This window comes from Kogia breviceps, chromosome 7 (assembly GCF_026419965.1).
Source record: "Kogia breviceps isolate mKogBre1 chromosome 7, mKogBre1 haplotype 1, whole genome shotgun sequence".
Taxonomy (NCBI): domain Eukaryota; kingdom Metazoa; phylum Chordata; class Mammalia; order Artiodactyla; family Physeteridae; genus Kogia; species Kogia breviceps.
The window spans coordinates 108053698-108070666 of NC_081316.1; the positions used below are offsets into that span (position 1 = coordinate 108053698).

The following is a 16969-nucleotide window of genomic DNA, read 5'->3' on the forward strand; positions in this document are numbered from 1 at the left end:
CTGGCTTTCTGGTCATTGGTCACTGGCAGGTCCAGGGACTGGGGTGCAGGGTACTGAGCCAGGGGGTGGGGCTGGGGGAGGGAGAGCTGGGCATCAGGTTGGGGCTCGGCCCTCACTGGAAACCCCACCCTCCTGCCCTGGTCTTCACGGTGCCTGCGGTGGTGCAACAAGGAGGGGCCTCCCCCTCCCTGAGGGGGCTGTCCTGTGCCCTCCCTGCCCAGTCTCCTCAGCCTCCTCTGTCCCCCTTCTCTCTCAGGCAGCTGGGCTTGTGGCCAGGCCGGGTGGAGCTGGGTTGGGGACAGCATCCTCAAGGTTCAGAGGTCCTTACCAAGGGGCAGTGGGGAGGGGAGGCCCCCAGATCATCGTAGGGGGGCTGGGCGGGCAGCTTCTGCAGTTCTTCCTCTTCCTGCTGTGGATGCTGCTTCCCAGGCTCCAGGCGAAGGATCTGGAAGAGAAGGGGCTGAGCGGCTGCACGGACTCTTGCACGGGCCTGCTCCAGGCGGCCCTCTTGGAGGGACATGGATTCCCCCGCTAGGTTCCCATGCACCCCCATCCTGCATTCATCACTTTGGCGGCATCTGGGAGGCACAGGGCAGCCTGAGCCGTTGGCTTTGCAGGCTCTCTCTGACCATTCCGGGGCCACGCATCGATGGTTATTTTTAAATGAATGATCTGAGAGGTGGAGAAAGAGGTTCCCCTCGGGGGTCCCTGCTTGTGGGAACTGGCCAGGGCTAGTGGTGCCCTGGGGACTGTCCAGGAGTTCATGGAGTTGGGAGGGCTCTGCCTTCAGGTTGGGCCCCTGCCCTGAGCCCATCTCCCATTTTTTCGACCCCCTCCATCACTCGAGCGACCCAGGCCCACCTGGATGTCCTCAGGTGCAAGGTGGCTCTGCCTGTTGGGAGAAGGCTCCAGCTTCTGGGCGAAGGGCAGGGCAGTCCTGGGGGAACAGAATTAGGCTCACATGGGGGTCTCTGCCCCAGTCAGGCCACCTGACAGTTACAGGTTCCGGAGGTCCCCTCGCAAGGATGGCCCTGGGCTCAGGAGGCCCAGGTGGCCTCCCGAGTGGCCAGAGCTTGGGAGACGATTACTCAGCATAGTGGGATGGAGGCTGAGAGAGCCTCTCCCATCTTCCCAGCCTGTCCCTCCCTCCAGCCTGGGCCCAGGAACCAAGTAAGTCAGGTGTCCTAGCTTGAAGGACAGTGGGAAATCCACACGGGCCCTCAGCGTGGGCCAGGACCAAGGCGGGGGGACTGAGGCCTCAGGTGCAAAGCCTATGGGGGGCACTGTGCGTCTCAGTCATCGCGATAAAAAAATGTTTTAATGCAATATTTAAAAAAGCAAACCGAATGCAAAAATCCATGATGAACAAAATACCAACATTTTAAGTAACGACAAGGTAAGTAATAGGGCCATGCCAAGCCATATCAGAGCCGGAGGCAAAAAGAAAAATCAGTATTACTGATCCTGTCTTTATTTAAAGTGTTGATATTTTGTTCATTGTGTATTTTGGGCATTCATTTTGATTTTTTAAAAATATTGCATTAGAGTATTATTTATCACGAAGATGGAGGCTTTTGGTGCCTCATTGAACTTGGTGTCAGAGGCCAGTGTGCTACTCAACTCACCCTGGTCCAGCTGGGAGAAGGTGAGCTTGTGTGAGGCATTTCACCTCTATGCCTCAGTTTCCTCACCATAAACCATGGATTATAATCGCACACGCACTTCTCAGAGTTGCTGAGAGGATAAAGTGCATCTTCATAAACCAGCGTAAACGTTGGGAGGTGCCCGCGTGCCGTGAGCTCTCTGAAAGCTTTAGCTCTACTGCAGGAGGGTGAGGGTCCCCCTCCCGCCTCTCAGGTGGCAGGAGGAGGAGACAGGGCCTTGGGGGGCGGGGTAGCCCCTGAGCCCCTTACAAGTCCGGGTGCTTCAGCAGGAGCCCATGGGGGTGGGCAGCGGGTGGGGTGGGGGAGGTTTGGGGGGACAGAGGATGGGCTGGTTCTCACTCACCTGCCCCCGTCCACCTCCAGCCTGCTCTTCTGCTGCCGGTGATACAGAAAGAAGACAGTAAGAGCCACACTGAGGATGAGGACCAGGGCCACGGTGCACCCCAGGAACCTGGCCATACTTCCCGGGCCCCCCTGGGGGAGGGGCTTTTCTGGAATCAAGAGACCAAGGCAGAGAATGAGAGAGTAGGACAGAGGGAGGCATAGAGAGAAGAGAGGGAGAGAAAGAAAACTTTTGGAGTCAGAGAGGTGGGCCAAAAGTAAGAATCAGAGCCTGAGGCGGTGTCCTGCCCTAACCCCTTCACCTGCAGCTCCCCTCCCCCATCACGCTCCAGGTCTGGGGGAGCTGTCCCAGTTAGGGCAGGACAGACCTCATATGCTGGCTCCCCAGGGCCCTGTAATCCCAGCCTCTGCTCTGATCTTGGGATCTGGGGCATGGAGGTGGGAATGGGGGCTGGGGAACACAGGCCAGGCTCAGGGGTGCTCAGGGGTGGGGGTCCCCACGCCCTCATTCCATCTCTGGCCCTGCAGGGAAGATCTCTATTGAGGAGTTTAATTTCCTTCCCCTTCCTACCCAATTAAACAGGCAAATGAACTAATTGGTGCTTTGCCCTCCCAGCTCTGGAGAAAGTGTGAGGATCTGGAGAGGGGAAGATGGGAGCTTGAGGATGAATGGGGATCCTTGGGGGAAACCTAGTCTGTCCAGTGCCCGAGAAGCTGAAAAACCCATAGGGCCCGAGTCTAAGGGGAGGGGACTAAGCCTCCCGCCCGCTGTCTGGACCCGCCCGGCCATTGCCCCGGGGGGGCCCTGGCTCCACGGGTGGGAAGTGGGGCTGGGGTAGGTGGCAGCCCCTCTCAGCTTGCTATCTGATGACCTGAGCAAGTCACCCAGTCTCTCTGGGCCTTGGAAAGAAAAGGGCCTGGGAAGCTGTGAAGTTTTGTCGAATGATTTCTCAGCCTGAGGGACGGCCACTGGGGTGGGGTGGGGTCCCTGAAGACAAGGACACCAGACCTATTGGAACTGAATCTGTGGCCAGGGGCACGTGCTGCTTTCTGGTCAGCCCTACCGGCCCAGGCTTGGAATGGGAAGCCGTGGCTGGCACCAGGCCTTTCTTTCCCTTCCCTCCCTCTGCTGGGCTCCATTTCTCACCTCTGACCCTCCCAACACCCAGGGAAGAAGGGACTGAGGAGAAAATCATATGCACTCCCTTCCCTCCTTCCTCCCCACACCTTATTATATGCAATTAAACAGGAGAGCACCTGAATAGAGATGCTAAATTGCAGTTTGCATTAAACATCACGGAGCCAATTTCCTAAAGCGGGGTTGACAAGCACCTGCCTCTCTCTGTCTCTGTCTTTCTGCTCCATTTCAATGCCCTGAAGGAGGGGGTGTCTGGCCGAGTCCTCCGTAACGGATTGGCTCCCAGGGAATCTGCAGCCCCTCTGGCCGGGCTCCTGACCGTGACTGGAAGGAGGGCTCTTTGCAAAGGCGCTGGGCCCAGCATCTATCATCCACTGCTGGTGGGCTATGGTCCCGCTCGGAGGGCAGTGTCTGCGTGTGTGTATCACAGGGACTTAGGAACCTCAGACCCCTCCATGGACCCTTATCCTCCCACATCTCTCCTCTCCTTTCACAGACCTCTCGGGCTGGGACACTGCAATCAATTAAACAAACTTCGTCCTCTTTTCTCTAAACCTTAGCTTCTTAGCACCCACCATCATCTCCTGCCTGGTCCCTCTTCTTTATCCTCAAGCCTTCCTGCTTCCACCCCCTGCAGCCTCTGACTCTGCCTCTCTTTTGGTTTAGCAAGCATTTATTGAGGATCTACTGTATTCCAAGGCACTATTCTGACCCCGAGCAGCAGAGATGCATAAGTGCACATACCCTGCCTGGCTCATGAAGTTCAGGTTTTCCTCCTGCCATAGCCAGCTCAGCTGGGTGGGCCAGCCCTGTGTGGGATCCAGGCGGGAGGGAGACACAGCTTCACGCCAGCCCTTGCCCTCAGCTCCCTGCTTCTCCCACGCTCTCTCACCCATCACCCCCTCAGTGACTCTGGGGCCACTTCAGCAAGCCATGGAGGCAGCCGTCCTTCTAAGGGGCCTTATGGCATGCTTACCGTGCAAACAATAATATACACAAATGAGTTTGTAAAGGCACTAACGTGGTCATTAATGAAATTAAGGGCCAAAAAGGGTGGGATGCTGCGGACAGGGCCTCAAAGGTGCCAGGGCCAGAGTGGATAACTCTGCTTTTGTTCCCTCAAATTGCCCTCTCTCCATGTCCCTCTCAAAATGTAAGCGCAAATTCCCTTGGAGGCCCTGGGCCCTGCCTGCTCCACACAGAGGGCCCCACCCTGGTGGAAGAAATACTAGTGGAGGGAAAATGAGAGATGGGGAAGAGAAAAGGGGAAGGCAAAGAGGAGAATCAGTCTGAAGTCTCCAACATGTCAGGCACTGCCCGGTGCCTTGGTTGATTTGGGGTTAGATCGTCACATCAAGCCTGCAAAAATAGATAATGCTATTCCCAGTGAGCAAAATGAGGTTCAGAGAGGTTAAGCGCTTTGCCCAAGGTCACCCAGCTTGTCAGTGGCAGAGCGGCCCTGGAACCTCCATCGGCGTAACATTCCCCAATCAGGCCATGGGGTCTTCTTAGCAATCCTGGTCCTCACACGCATGGAACTGCCACCCCCTCTCCCTTACCAGACACAGCCCTACCTATCCCCTTATCCCCAGTTGCTTTGTTTCCGGGCCTCCTCCCCTTGACAGCTGTGAGGTGGGGGCCTGGCACTGACCCCAGCTGGAGCCCTGGCACTGAGCCCCCAGACACTCTCTGGTTACACCGGGACAAATCTGTTCCCCTAGCCCCAGCTCCACAGGCTTTAGGGCAGGACCAGTCACCTGCAGGCAGGCGGGCTGGCCAGGGCTGGAGCATAGGGCCTGGGAGAGCTGGGAATCAGGGTGTGAGGGAGAGGGGGGCAAGGGACCTCCCGGGAGCATCTCCTGTGAGCCAGGCTGGGTGTTGGGCTGAGGTTGGCCACGTTGGTTTTATTCTACTAAAAAGGCTCAGAGAGGTTAAGTTAGTTGTCTGGAGTCCCACAGCCAGGAACTGCACAGCTGGAATTGGATCCAGGTCGACTTCTGAAGTCCCTTTTTTCCCTACTCTGTCAGCAGGGGCTGGTTGCTTTGCATCCCAGATGCAAGTCTGCATCTGTCCTGGCTCAGGCTTCAAGGATGACCCCCAACCAACTCCTTCTTACCTGTCTCTGGGGTCACACCAGTGATATCCCCTATGCCTCAGTGCTCTCACCTGTTACCTGGGGACAGCGTGCCTGGTTTTTGGGTCCCTCAGACTGAGAAACTGAAATCCCCAGTTGGGAAGTAAACACAGACCTGGCTTTTGTCAAGCGGGCTGCAGGCCGGTGACAGTCAGCATCTTGGCTCTTCCTGGAAGCAGACCAGCCCGCTGCCCTGAGGCCCCATGGTGGGGGGTGGGAGGAGCTTTAGATCCCACACAAGGGTCCAACAATCTCAGTCTGCTTCTCCCTACCACCCCCCTTCTCAGCCATACCTTGTTGGTCCTGAGTCCCAGCCTTCGCTCAGTGATGGAAAGCGGACCCAGACATCCTGCTTCACAGCCTGCTCACTTGCCTACCTGTTGCCCCCCGCTCAGTTCCATAAACACATCCCAACACCTTCCATTTGCCACACGCACTGTGCCAGCTGCTGGGGGTTCTACCCCCTGGGTAATGGGGAAATCTGACATGTATACAAATAAACACTCTATTTTATGATTCATGCCTCAAGAGAAGTCTGTCCAAGGTCCAGGACAGGTGTCGGGAAGACAGTGATTGGTTTGGGGAGTTCTTGGCTTCACAGATGAGGGGCCTTCTGAACAGGGTTTTGAAAGCATTATAGGAGTTCTCCAGGAAAATAAATGGAGAACATTGTAGGCAGGATAAGGAGTGTTGCAGGGACACGTGTGTGAGATGTGGGGTGTATAAGAGAAATTCCAAGCATTGGCTATGTCTTAGAAATTGGGTTCAAAAGGGGATAGACAGGGCATGAATCTGGGGAGAGGTATGTAGGGAGTGGACCTGGCTCAGAGGTTAGGTTTTATCCATAGGTAATGTAACCCCTCTCTCCTGCTGCCCTTGCCTGGCGACAGAGATGCTGCTTTCTCAGGAGCTGGACGGACCCAGGCTCTCCTGTGGGCTGACCTTCCAGGGCTCCTTGGGGGAGAACTTCGCCCTCCTGCCCACAAAGCTGTCCTGGGTCGGTCCGCCGTCTGCTCGCCTTCTGTGGCACAGGCCGAAGAGGTGTTTCTGGGGGACCAGGAGCTCAGAGGAAGCTGGGTGTCTGGACTTGGCGTGGATGCTGGTGGGTAGGATTGGCTGGGGGTGGGGCTGATTTCACTGCCAAGGGCCCGCCCACCCACCGGGTCAGAGTCCCTCTGGCCTTTTCTCCAGCCCAGGGGTGTGGGAGTGGCTCCTTCCTGCTGGCCAGAGGTGGGCGGCCAGGACTCGAGTCCTTGTGTTCAGCTTGCTCCAGCTCCCTGTCTCCCTGTCTCTCTCTCATTTCAATGCTCTCTTCCCATGACTCCAAGTGGGGCGGCTGCTGCACCATCACACTGGGGGATTGTGGGAATATCCTCTCTCCTTGCCCAGGAGGGGATACATCCCTCTCCTCCCCTGCTCAGTCCATACAGAAGAGCACCCTTTCATGTGCTGTCTTGTGACCCAGGTGGTGAGGGAGCCCACTCAGGGGCCTGCAACTGAGTGAGCCACAGAGCCCTTTCCTCAGCCCAATGCAACCAGCGCGACTGCCTGGCCAGCACGACTCAGACTCAGCCACGCCTCTGCCTTCTCCTTGCCTCGGGCTACAGGCCGAAGAGGCTGACCTTAGGAGCTGCTGGGAGACCCTGCCTCCCTCTTCCCTGAAGTGGGCTCCTGGTCATTCCCCTGCCCTGGGCTGGGTTGCCCTTCGGCTTTGCATCTGCCCTGGTGGGTTCGTATTAGTGCAGAAAGCCTTTGGCCACAGAATTTTCTCTGGTTCTGCACTCAGGTGGAGGTCAGTTTGCAATCATCTTCTTCGGCCCCTCTGGATGGAGGCTGGGGGCTCTGGGCTCTGCAGCCCCGCCCTCGTTTCTCCCTCACCTCTGACTTCCATGTCATCTGTCTGGAGCACACATGAATTATGGAAAGTGTTTAGCCCTGTGACTGGCACAGAGTCAATATGTAATAAATGGCTGCTATTTTTGTTGTTAGCTACTCCATGAATGCATATGGACAGGGGTGATGATGTTGGTGGTGACAGTGTTGGTGCTTCTCCCCTCCCTGGAGTCCTGGCTTCTTCCCTAAGCTAGCATGCTGGGCCAAACTGCACCTGAGGCCACCTTAGCTTACTATCATATATATGATGCCATACATGTATTCCATGTGCTTTTACTTAAATTACCTCATTTGATGCCCCCACCCCATTGCCTCTGTTCACAGATGGCTAACTGGAGGCTCAGAGAAATTTAATAAAATGCTCAAGGTCACACATCTCACTGATGATGGAAGTGAGATAGGAACCCAGGTGTCTGGGTCCTCAGTGCAGAGCTCGGAACTGCCTTGATGAGGATCTTCTCCCTGTTCATCTGCAGGGGAAGACAGGCCAGCTCCTTCTTGAGTTTGCCACTTACTTAGCTGTAGAATCTTGGGCAAGTCACTCAAATTCTCTGAGCCTCAGTAGCCTCACCTGTAAAATGGGAATCATGGCAGGGTTGCTGTCAGATGTAAATGAGCTAGTGCATGTCCGAGCCCTCAGCACAGCGCCTGCGCCCACTCAGTGCTTAATGAGCATTGGTTCAAGGAGGGCAGGGGACGTGTCTGCTCCTTGGGCAACTCCCAGGCAGCTCGGGCTGGGACCCCTGCTCTAATCTTGCCTGTGGCCCTCTCTCATCCCTGCCCTCAGCTTTCCCTAGTCCCTTACTGGTCACGATCTGCAAAGCCAACTTGTCTAGGCCTGTGCGGGCCTTAGGACATCCAAGTGTGTGTGAGTGTATGTGTGTGTGTGTGTGTATGTGTGTATATGTGTATGGGTGTATATGTGTGTATGTGGGTGTGTGTGTATGTGTACACGTGCGTGTGTGTGACACACAGAGAGAGACTGTGACACTCCTTGGGGAGGGCTGAGGGCAGTCACTTCCCACTCTGCACACAGCATTCCCGCCATCTGGAATGCTCTCCCCAGTGTCACCAGGGTCCCAGCCCCTCCCACCCAGCCCTTCACACCTTGAGTTGTCATTAGGGGGAGAAAAGGAACATGAGGGAGGGTAACTTTCCCAGAAGCCCGCCCCTCACCACGGGGTTTGCTCCCAGAGCCCTCTGCAAAGTTGGGCCCGGCTGGAGAGAGTTACTGGGATTTCATGCACATTCCTGGGGGGAGAGGGGCTATCTCCCTGTTGGGGACCCTGCCAGGCAGGGCCCTGAGCCCCAGCCCTCTCAGAGGGAGGAAGATGAGCGAGGCCACTGCCCAGCGAGCTGGGGAGGGCCTGGGGGCACAGGGAAGCCATTTGCCTGTCATGCACCCTGTGGGCTGGGCTGGGCACTCCCTCCCGCCCCCCTGGGTGCCCTCTCCCCTCACCTGCCAGCTCCTAACTCCTTCCTCCCTCTCTCACAAAGGGCTGCTTTGAAGGGGAAAGAAGGACCAAATCTGAGAAGGCACACAGAGCTGTGGGGAAAATAATGGCCTGGATGCTCCAGTATTTCTAGTGCAGTGACCTTAGCTGTTCTGAGCCTCAGTTTTCTCCTCTGTAAAGTGAATAAATGGCAGAAATAAGTGAGATAATGCACACGGAGCTCCTGGGGTAGAGCGGCCTCTGTGAATTGTAGCAGCAGCGATAGCAGCGTTCTAACATCAGTGGTGTTCTCGGCGATTCCGACATTGAAGCACAGTGTCAGTTCCTTCCTTTGCCTGGATTGCAGGGGAGGGATTGACCACCTCTCGTGAGCTCCAGATTCTTCCAGCCCCAGCAGGTGTTGTTTCATTATCTCTCACTGCTGCCCTCGGGGAGCCACGGTCCAGCACCCGGCAGTAGGAAGCCTGGGCAGAGCAAAGGGGCCCCGGGCTCTGTCCTCACAGAAACCAAACCTCACTGGTCGGTGTCACCTGACGTCTCAGGCAGGCTCCCCAGCCCCCTTCCCACTCTCAGCTGCTGGGCACTGCACAGCGACTTCCTGCACTGTTGGAGCCTCCATTGTCCCTTGCGGAGGGGGAGAGACCAGGGGGTCAGGCTGGTCCTGCGGGAGCCTCCTCTCTCTTCTAGTCTGGCCGGAGCTCTTATAGCCGTGGCCTGCCGCCCTGGAGTTGGGATGAGACGTCGTGAGTGACAGCATCAAAGCAGTCACGTCTGACCCTGCCCCACCGCGGCGCGATGGTATCAGCTCTGTGCGCGGAGCAGAAAGATGTGAGGTCCAGGGCAGCTGAGATGATTCCTAGGCATGGTCTGGGGGCTGGACTGAAGGCCACGATAGCCGGTGGATTCCAGAGTAGGCTCAGCCACAGGTCATGGTCTGGAGCTGGTTCAGGGTGCCAGTGATGGGTGGGAGGAGGGGACAGCAGGCTGACTGCCCCTCCCCCGCCCCGACACGCACGCTGCCCGGGGTCTCGGAGACCAGCCTATCGTCCAAGCCCCTGCTCCCTGTTTTGGGGACCCATCACTGGTCTCAGTCTTGGTGGGTGCCCAGGGGGACCCTCACCACCCACAAAGCCCAGGACTTCGCCTGCATGGTTTGAGGGATGGCCGGGGAAGGGGCTGCATCTCCAGCTCTTTCAGGCTCTTCCCCCCTGCTCCCTCTCTGAACAGGCTCTGGCTTTTGGGGAGGGGTCCCATGGGTCCCATGGGTCCCATTGTGGACCCATAATGGTCCCCACCCCCTCCTCACCCACTGCCTAAACTTCCTGCTACAACAGTCACTGCCTAGGAGGATAAACTTCTTCCATTTTATTTTATCTGGGACAAGATTAGCCATTTGCAAAAGGAGTGTTACTAGGAAAATAAGAAGAATAGGAAATAAAAACATACAGGGGTGGCCAAGTTCATGGAGGACCTACTTCTTCTCCTAAGGTAATTTACCATCTAACCACAGACTCACTAGAAATCTCTGAAGGTCAGTGCTGCTGGCAGAAAGCCCTGGGAGGAAGTGAGGTCTGTCACTGGAGGTATTCTAGCAGGACCTTGATGCTTCCTCGGTGGGGAATGACCTTGACAGCTCACTACATAATGATGGTCCGTCACTTCCGCATAGAACTTCACGGTTTACAAAAGGGCTTTCGCTGGCGCTGGCGTTCTCGAGTCTTTGGTGTAATCCCAGGAATTAGGCAGAGCAAGGATTAACATCACTGTTTTGCAGACAAGAAAACTGAGGGACAAGAGAGAAGTGGCTTTTCCCAAAGTCACAGGGAGGTGGTGGCTACACTTGCTGGGGTCCACATGTTGAGCCACCAGCGCAAAGCTGCTCCGCCCTCAGGGCGCCCGTGGTTCTTTCCTGACTCAGTCTCTCGTGGACGCCCTTCCCACCTACCTGCCCCTTCCTCCAGGGTTGGACCACATTTGCAGGGTACTTAGGAGGTGGCTGGAGGTGATTCTGGAGTTAATGGAGCCTCAGCAGGGAGAGTAGAAACATCTCTACAGGGACACATTAGCCAGATAAACTGGGGACTCTTGAGGCTTCTGGGAGGGGCTGGGTGGGGAAGGGGACCTGAAAAGGCTAGAATTCTGGAAGCAAAGACCTAGAAGCTGAGGGGTTATGTCTGTCTCCCTGCGAGTCATGAGTGTTGATGTTTTAGCTGTCTGTCCATCCTGGGCAGGGGTCCTCTGCAGGACCCCTCTCCTTGTAGCCTCTCCTTGTGGCAAATCTCCCAAATCAAGTGTATATTGAGAGTAGTACTCGAAATGAGGGGATTTAGATATGGAAATTCTACGTTAAAATGCTGTGAAATTCAAGGGTGATTCTCTGGGCCTTGCTAAGGTGGGGAATGCACCGCACACAGGAGGAGCTCTGGTTCTTAGAGGGGGTGCGTTGGGCTGCGGGGGGATGAGCTCCAATGACCTGGGGTCGCTGAGGGCCAGGGGTTTGGAAGACTCAGGAAATCTGGAGGACTTCAGGATCTGGACACTTCTGGGGAGGTGAGGAGGAGAGGAGCGGCTTCGTTCTGGCAAGTTCTCTGAGTGGCCCCACGGCAAGCCTGAGAGATTTGATTAAATTTGTTCACCCCTCTCAAGTTGAGGGGAAAACAATCGCAAGAGAAGAAACAGGGGACACCTGGACTCTGGGTCCTTCTTGGGAAAAACACTGGAAGAGGTCAGACTTGGATTGGGGGTGGGCGTCTGGGAGGGGGAGGTGTGGGATGGGACTGCCTGTGCACAGGCCACGTGTATCATAACACCTGCCCCTCACTGCAGCCCGTGAAGTAGGCCTTATTGTCTCCATTTTACCCCACTTGCCCCAAATCACCAAGCTAATAAGAGACAGATTTGGTGACTGAACCTAGGTCTGTATGACTCCCAAACTGGGCCCGCCCACCAATGTTTGCTGCGTCTACGCTGTGCTTCGGGATTCCGGAGTACCACCTCAAAGGGGCCTGTGTATGTTCCACACATTTCGTAAGTTATAAGCTGGTGTGAAACTGTGACCTTGGTGGCATTTTGTTTCTTTTTAATGGGAGGTTCAGTAGGGAGCAAAGAGCACTTGGCTTGGAGTCAGAAGGCCTGGGTCCAAGTTATGAGTCCACCACCCACCACCTGTGTGACTTTGGGCCAGACATTTAACATCCCTGAGCCTCGGGTTAATCATCAGCTAATGGGGTTCCTTGCTGACCTCCTCAGCTGGCTGTGAGGATCCTGGGGTGCCGAGTGTCCTCCGGCTACCCAAAGCGCCTGGTCTAGTCTAGTCGATTCCTGATGCAAACATTTACCTGGAGGTCCTCCCCACGCTGGGTATTCTACATCTTCTCCAGATCACTTTTCGTTTTCCAAAGTCATCTCTGATACCATCTCTTCCAGGAGGCTTTTCTTATGAGCCCCGCCTGCCCCTGATGACTCCATCTGATACCAACGCACAAGCTCAGTCAATCCCCGCCTGGGATACTTGCTGCTTTGTGTACTGAAACTTGTGTCAGGCCCAGGATCCCCCCAGGAGTTAGGCTGATATGGCCCACTCTTCTGGCTCTTCTCCCACTCTGTTGTCAGGACATGACTCTGCCCTGTAGGAGGGCTGCAGGCAGTGGGCAGGGTAGTACAATGGTTAGAGCATGGCCTCTGAGGCCAGACTGCCTGGGTTCGAAGCCCAGCTCCCCACCAACAAACTCTGTGACTTTGGACAACTCTCTTCATTTCTCTGGTAGTGATGGTAATAGTAATTCTAAGTCTGAGGTAAGGATTTAATATCATAGAGTAATTTGAGCAGTGCCTAAAACTTAGTGAGTGATATTATAAGTCTTAGCTATTATTAAAAGCTCTTGATTCACTGTGTAATTTCCAAATGTCATATAAATGTAAGGAATTCTTACTGTTGTTAGCCTTCTGGGACTCGATTTCTCTATTTGTGGGTTGGGGCAAATGATCTTTGAGGTTGCTCTGGTTCTAATGGTCTATAATTCTAAAATAGGTAGATAGATGTCTTGCTTGGGATCTGCACGTGTTGTGCTGTAGGGGCAAAAGGATAGGGCAAAGGGCGGGGCACCCCAGGACCCAGGCTCAGGAAGGGAGAGGATGATCGCTGGCAGGTGATGGCAGAAAACACCTAAAAGGAGTCAGCGGGTGTTGGAGGGTGAGCCTTCCCAATCAGGGGGGTCCCGTGTGTTGTTTTCACCCAGAGCCTGCGGGAAGGCCAGTACCAACCAGGCTTGGGGCCCCAGTTTCCTTGTGAGCCTGGGATATCTCCTGAAAGAGCTGCACGTAAAGGACCTACACTTTTCATTGATCGAAACCCCCAGTCTTTCTAGGGTGAACTCCAGAGGAAAACCCTGGAGACACATAGCAGCTGGCACCCCCTAAGTACGCTGTCAGGGGAGACATGGGGAGACCACTCCCACTGTGGTTTTCCCAGTGGGGGCCGCTTCTCCGCTCAGCCCTTGTAAAGGCTTGGATCTCTGCTCTGCGGGCAGGGCAGATCCGTCACTTCTCTGCAGAGGAGGGTGGCGCGGGGTGTTCTCACCAGTGAGGGGGCTGCTGCCCAGCTTCCCCCATACCCCCCCTGCTGCAGCAAGCCAGACTCCTCTGGAAGCTGCCCCTGCTCACTATCACCCCAGACACCTGGCCTCAGGATCAATTGCAATAGATAGAGGCAATGGAATAGGGCGTGGTGATTCATCACCGTCAGGGCTGCAGGGGACCTGTCACCCCAGCCCCGCTTTGTCTCCAGGGGTAGCCCAGGAGAGGCCACCAAGCTCCCATCTCCCCGGTTCTTTGTTCCACACGTAGAAAGTCATGAAATCAGAGAGGCGAAGGGTTTTGCTCAAAGTCACTGGGTGAGACGTGGCAGAGCGGAAGCAGAGTTCAGCCTCCTGATTCCCAGTCCAGGCATCTTTCCAGCACATTACCTGCCTCCTGCCTTCGGTCCAGCCCTGACCACCTGCACTTCCCTGCCAACCCATTACCATCATCGGCGAAAAGCCCAACTGGGTGTGGCTCACTGTCCCCAGCCCTTTTTTTTCCGGTGAAACTCCAGGAAAACTGCATCGCTTAGGGATCGATCGTGGGGAGCAGAGGAAGGTTTCCCAGCTAATTCCACCCAGTGTCATCATCGTGACACTTCGACAGCTCATTTCAGCCATAGGGCATTGCTTTGTGTCTTGCGTCAGAATTCCTGATTGCCGATGGCTGGCCCTTCCTTCCTGCTACTCTGGGACTCTTCCAGAGCACGCACCATCCTCCCTCCTCCCCTGGCTCTACCTGTCCTCTCCCCACCTCCCCAGGGCCTCCCGGGCACCTAGAACAGGGACCTGTCCCCAGATGACCACAGAGTGGCTGGATGGACACTAACCCATCCTCCAGGGAACGCGTGACAATGGATTTTCAAAAAAAATTGTTTTTAAGTCTAGGACCCTTTCAGAACTCCAAATCTCTGATAGTCATATGAAAGTGTTGACATCCTTAGTCATCAGGGAGATGCAAATTAAATCACGAGATACCTCTATGCCCTTGCCAGATGGCTAAACCTAGAAGGATAGATGATACCAAGTGTGGACAAGGAAGTGGAGGCATCAGAACCCTCTTACACTGGGGCATAAACTGGAAAACTGTTTGGCTGTATCCATCAATCCTAATTCCGTTGTAAGCAGAAATGAGTGTTAAGTGCTCCAAAGTTACATAGAAGACTGTTTGCAGCCACTTTATTCATAGCTGCCCCAAACTGGAAACTACATACATATTCACTAGTGACAGAATAGAGGACCACATTGTGGCATATTCCCTCGATAGAATATTACACAGTGAGGAGAAGCACACCGCACGGATACTTCTCACAGACACCGTACTGAGTGAAAGAAGCCGGACACGCAAGTAAGTGTGCACACTGCATGATTCCATGTGTGCAAAGTTCCAGAATGGGGGTGTTTGCCTGAGAGGGAGCTTGAGCGAGCCTCCGTGACTTGATCTGGGGCTCATGACGTGGGTGTATACATATAACATGGTTATAAAAATATGGAGCTGTTCCCTCAAGATTTGACACTTTACTGTTTGTATGTCTCAATACAATTTTCTTTTAAGTTAAAAATAACAAAGGGTTAAAACCTGACACAGAATCCTGGAAAGTAAAACAATGGAAAGTTGAGACCCATCCTCTCGCCTCCCTCCTCAGGAGGCTCCGGGGCCTTCCTGAAGATGAAACTTTGGAGGGCATGCTGGAAGCCTTTGCTCTGGAGTGAGCGTGGCCTCATGTTCCCACAGCTGGCCCCAGTCCCCCACTCCCCGGCGGTGGCCTAGCATAGGAATCCCCACCAGGGCCATGCCCTTGAGGGACACATCGCAGCCCCTCAATGCCTGTGTCCCTCCCACTAGCTGGTGAGATGATGCAAATCAGGGAGAAAGGAACTAAGGGGATGGTCACCCCATAGCCAGGAAGGCGCAGAGCTGGGATTCTGCTTGGACTTGGCAAGAGTCCTAGTGCCTGATGTCGTTTCTATGACAGGTTCTGTTTCCACGCTGCAATTTGCTGCTGCTAAGGGCAGTTGCACAGTGGTGAAAATAATAGTAAGAGCTAATATTATCCTGGCTTAACAGAGCACTTACTCTGTTCCAGGCATTGTGTTAAGTACTTTATAAAGGGATGATTCTCCTTTAATCCCCACAGCAACCCTCTGTGGTAGGTGCCACTGTTATCTGCTTTACAACTAACTTTCTCTCTCTATAACTATCTTGATTCATCTCAGCAGTCTGTTCACACGGATTGAGAAATAAAGCTGAGGGAAAGCAAGCAACTTGCCTGAGGTTCACACAGCTGACAAGTGGTAGGACTCGGGATTGAATCGAGATCAATGGACCCTAAGGCCCTGCCTCTTTCCTTTTACCAGGTTTTCAATAGATGTCGAGTGTGAACTCAACTGATGATAGAACCCAGCAACTGAAAGGATCCCAACAGGCTGAAATGCTGACTTTGTCATTAGGATAAAACAGAGCAGAGATACATGAAAAGCGCCACATTTAGGAGAAAAATAGACAGCCCAAGTACAGGGTGAGAGAGATCTGCTCAGAGACAGCACACATGAAAAAGACTCAAAGGTTTATTCATCCACCCATCCACCCACCCATGCATGCAGAAATTTCACCACCGGGACTGAGCCCCTCTGTGTTCCATACGATCACCATGAGGTCAGCTGGCTGTGCCACAGAGTAAGAGAGAGTACGCCAGGTTCAGGGAGGACATGCAGATAATCTCCCACCCCTCCACTCCCATCGCCTGCTGGTCACATCAGTTCCTGGAGACAGCATGTATTCCCTGGCCCTCAGAATGGGAGGGAGTGGGTAATGGTGTTTTTTTTCAGGAACAGCTGGAGTAATGGGATTTTTTTTAAGGCTCTTTTTTTCTTAGAGCAGTTTTAGGTTCACAGCAAAATTGAAAGACACAGAGATTTCCCATATACCCTCCTGCTCCCATATATTCACAGCCACCACTACCAAAATCTCTCACCAAACTTGTCCATTTGTTACAATCAGTGAACCTCCAGAGATACATTATGACCACCCAAAGTCCAAAGATAACTGGGATTTTTGATGTGAGTCAACTCCGCCAAGGCTTGAACCCAGGTTTGCCTGACTCCTAAGTCCAGGTTCCTAACAGACGCGTTGCTAAGGGACCTGATGACTGGAAAAGAGGGAGAATCATATGAAAAAGAGGTTGGGCCAGGAGTACTCATCTCCAAATACCTGAAGGACTGTCCTAGGAAGGCCAGATCATGTAGCTTCTCAGGGAAGTACCTAGACCAATGGGTGAAACTTCGGGGAGGGAAATTTTGTCTGAATAGAGAAGTTGCCCTTTGATGCTAGGGCTTAGCTCTAGAGGAGGCACCTGGGACGCTTGGAGGACAGCCCCGCCCCGGGGAGGTTGGGCCATGCCACCTGCAAGATCTCTTGACTCTCACCTGGATGAGTTCAGTTTGGTTCAACCTTTATTGACCACCCACTCTGTCCGCCCTGGGCTGGGTGCTGAGGATGAAAAAGATGGAATCCCAGCCCTCCAGGGGCTTACAGCCTGGTAGGAGGCAGCTTGTGTGGTTCTATCACTTGCTGACTCTTTTCTCATCCATGGAGGCTCTCTCGAGGCTGAGGGTCCCATGGAGACGAGCTGGCCACTCACTGAGGGGAGAGTGGGTCGGAGGAGTTCAGGCTGAGGGGCCCCCAGCCTGCCGGTCTGTGAGTCAGTTATGCCCCCAAAGGTCTTTGCTCCCCGTGGAATGGAATACCTTCCTCAGAGCAGGCTCTG

General features: G+C 54.4%; 1 protein-coding gene across 1 annotated transcript in view; it reads right to left on the reverse strand.

The window, feature by feature from the left end:
• Window positions 1–307: 307 nt before the first annotated feature.
• The window catches only part of NECTIN1 (nectin cell adhesion molecule 1), a 90327-nt gene continuing 73665 nt past the window's right edge, over window positions 308–16969 (reverse strand). The window contains exons 6-8 of the mRNA XM_067039142.1: window positions 2008–2155; window positions 862–937; window positions 308–445 (exon numbers count right to left, since the gene is read on the reverse strand). Coding sequence (XP_066895243.1) covers window positions 308–445; window positions 862–937; window positions 2008–2155 — 362 coding nt within the window. The remainder of the gene's footprint in view (window positions 446–861; window positions 938–2007; window positions 2156–16969) is intronic.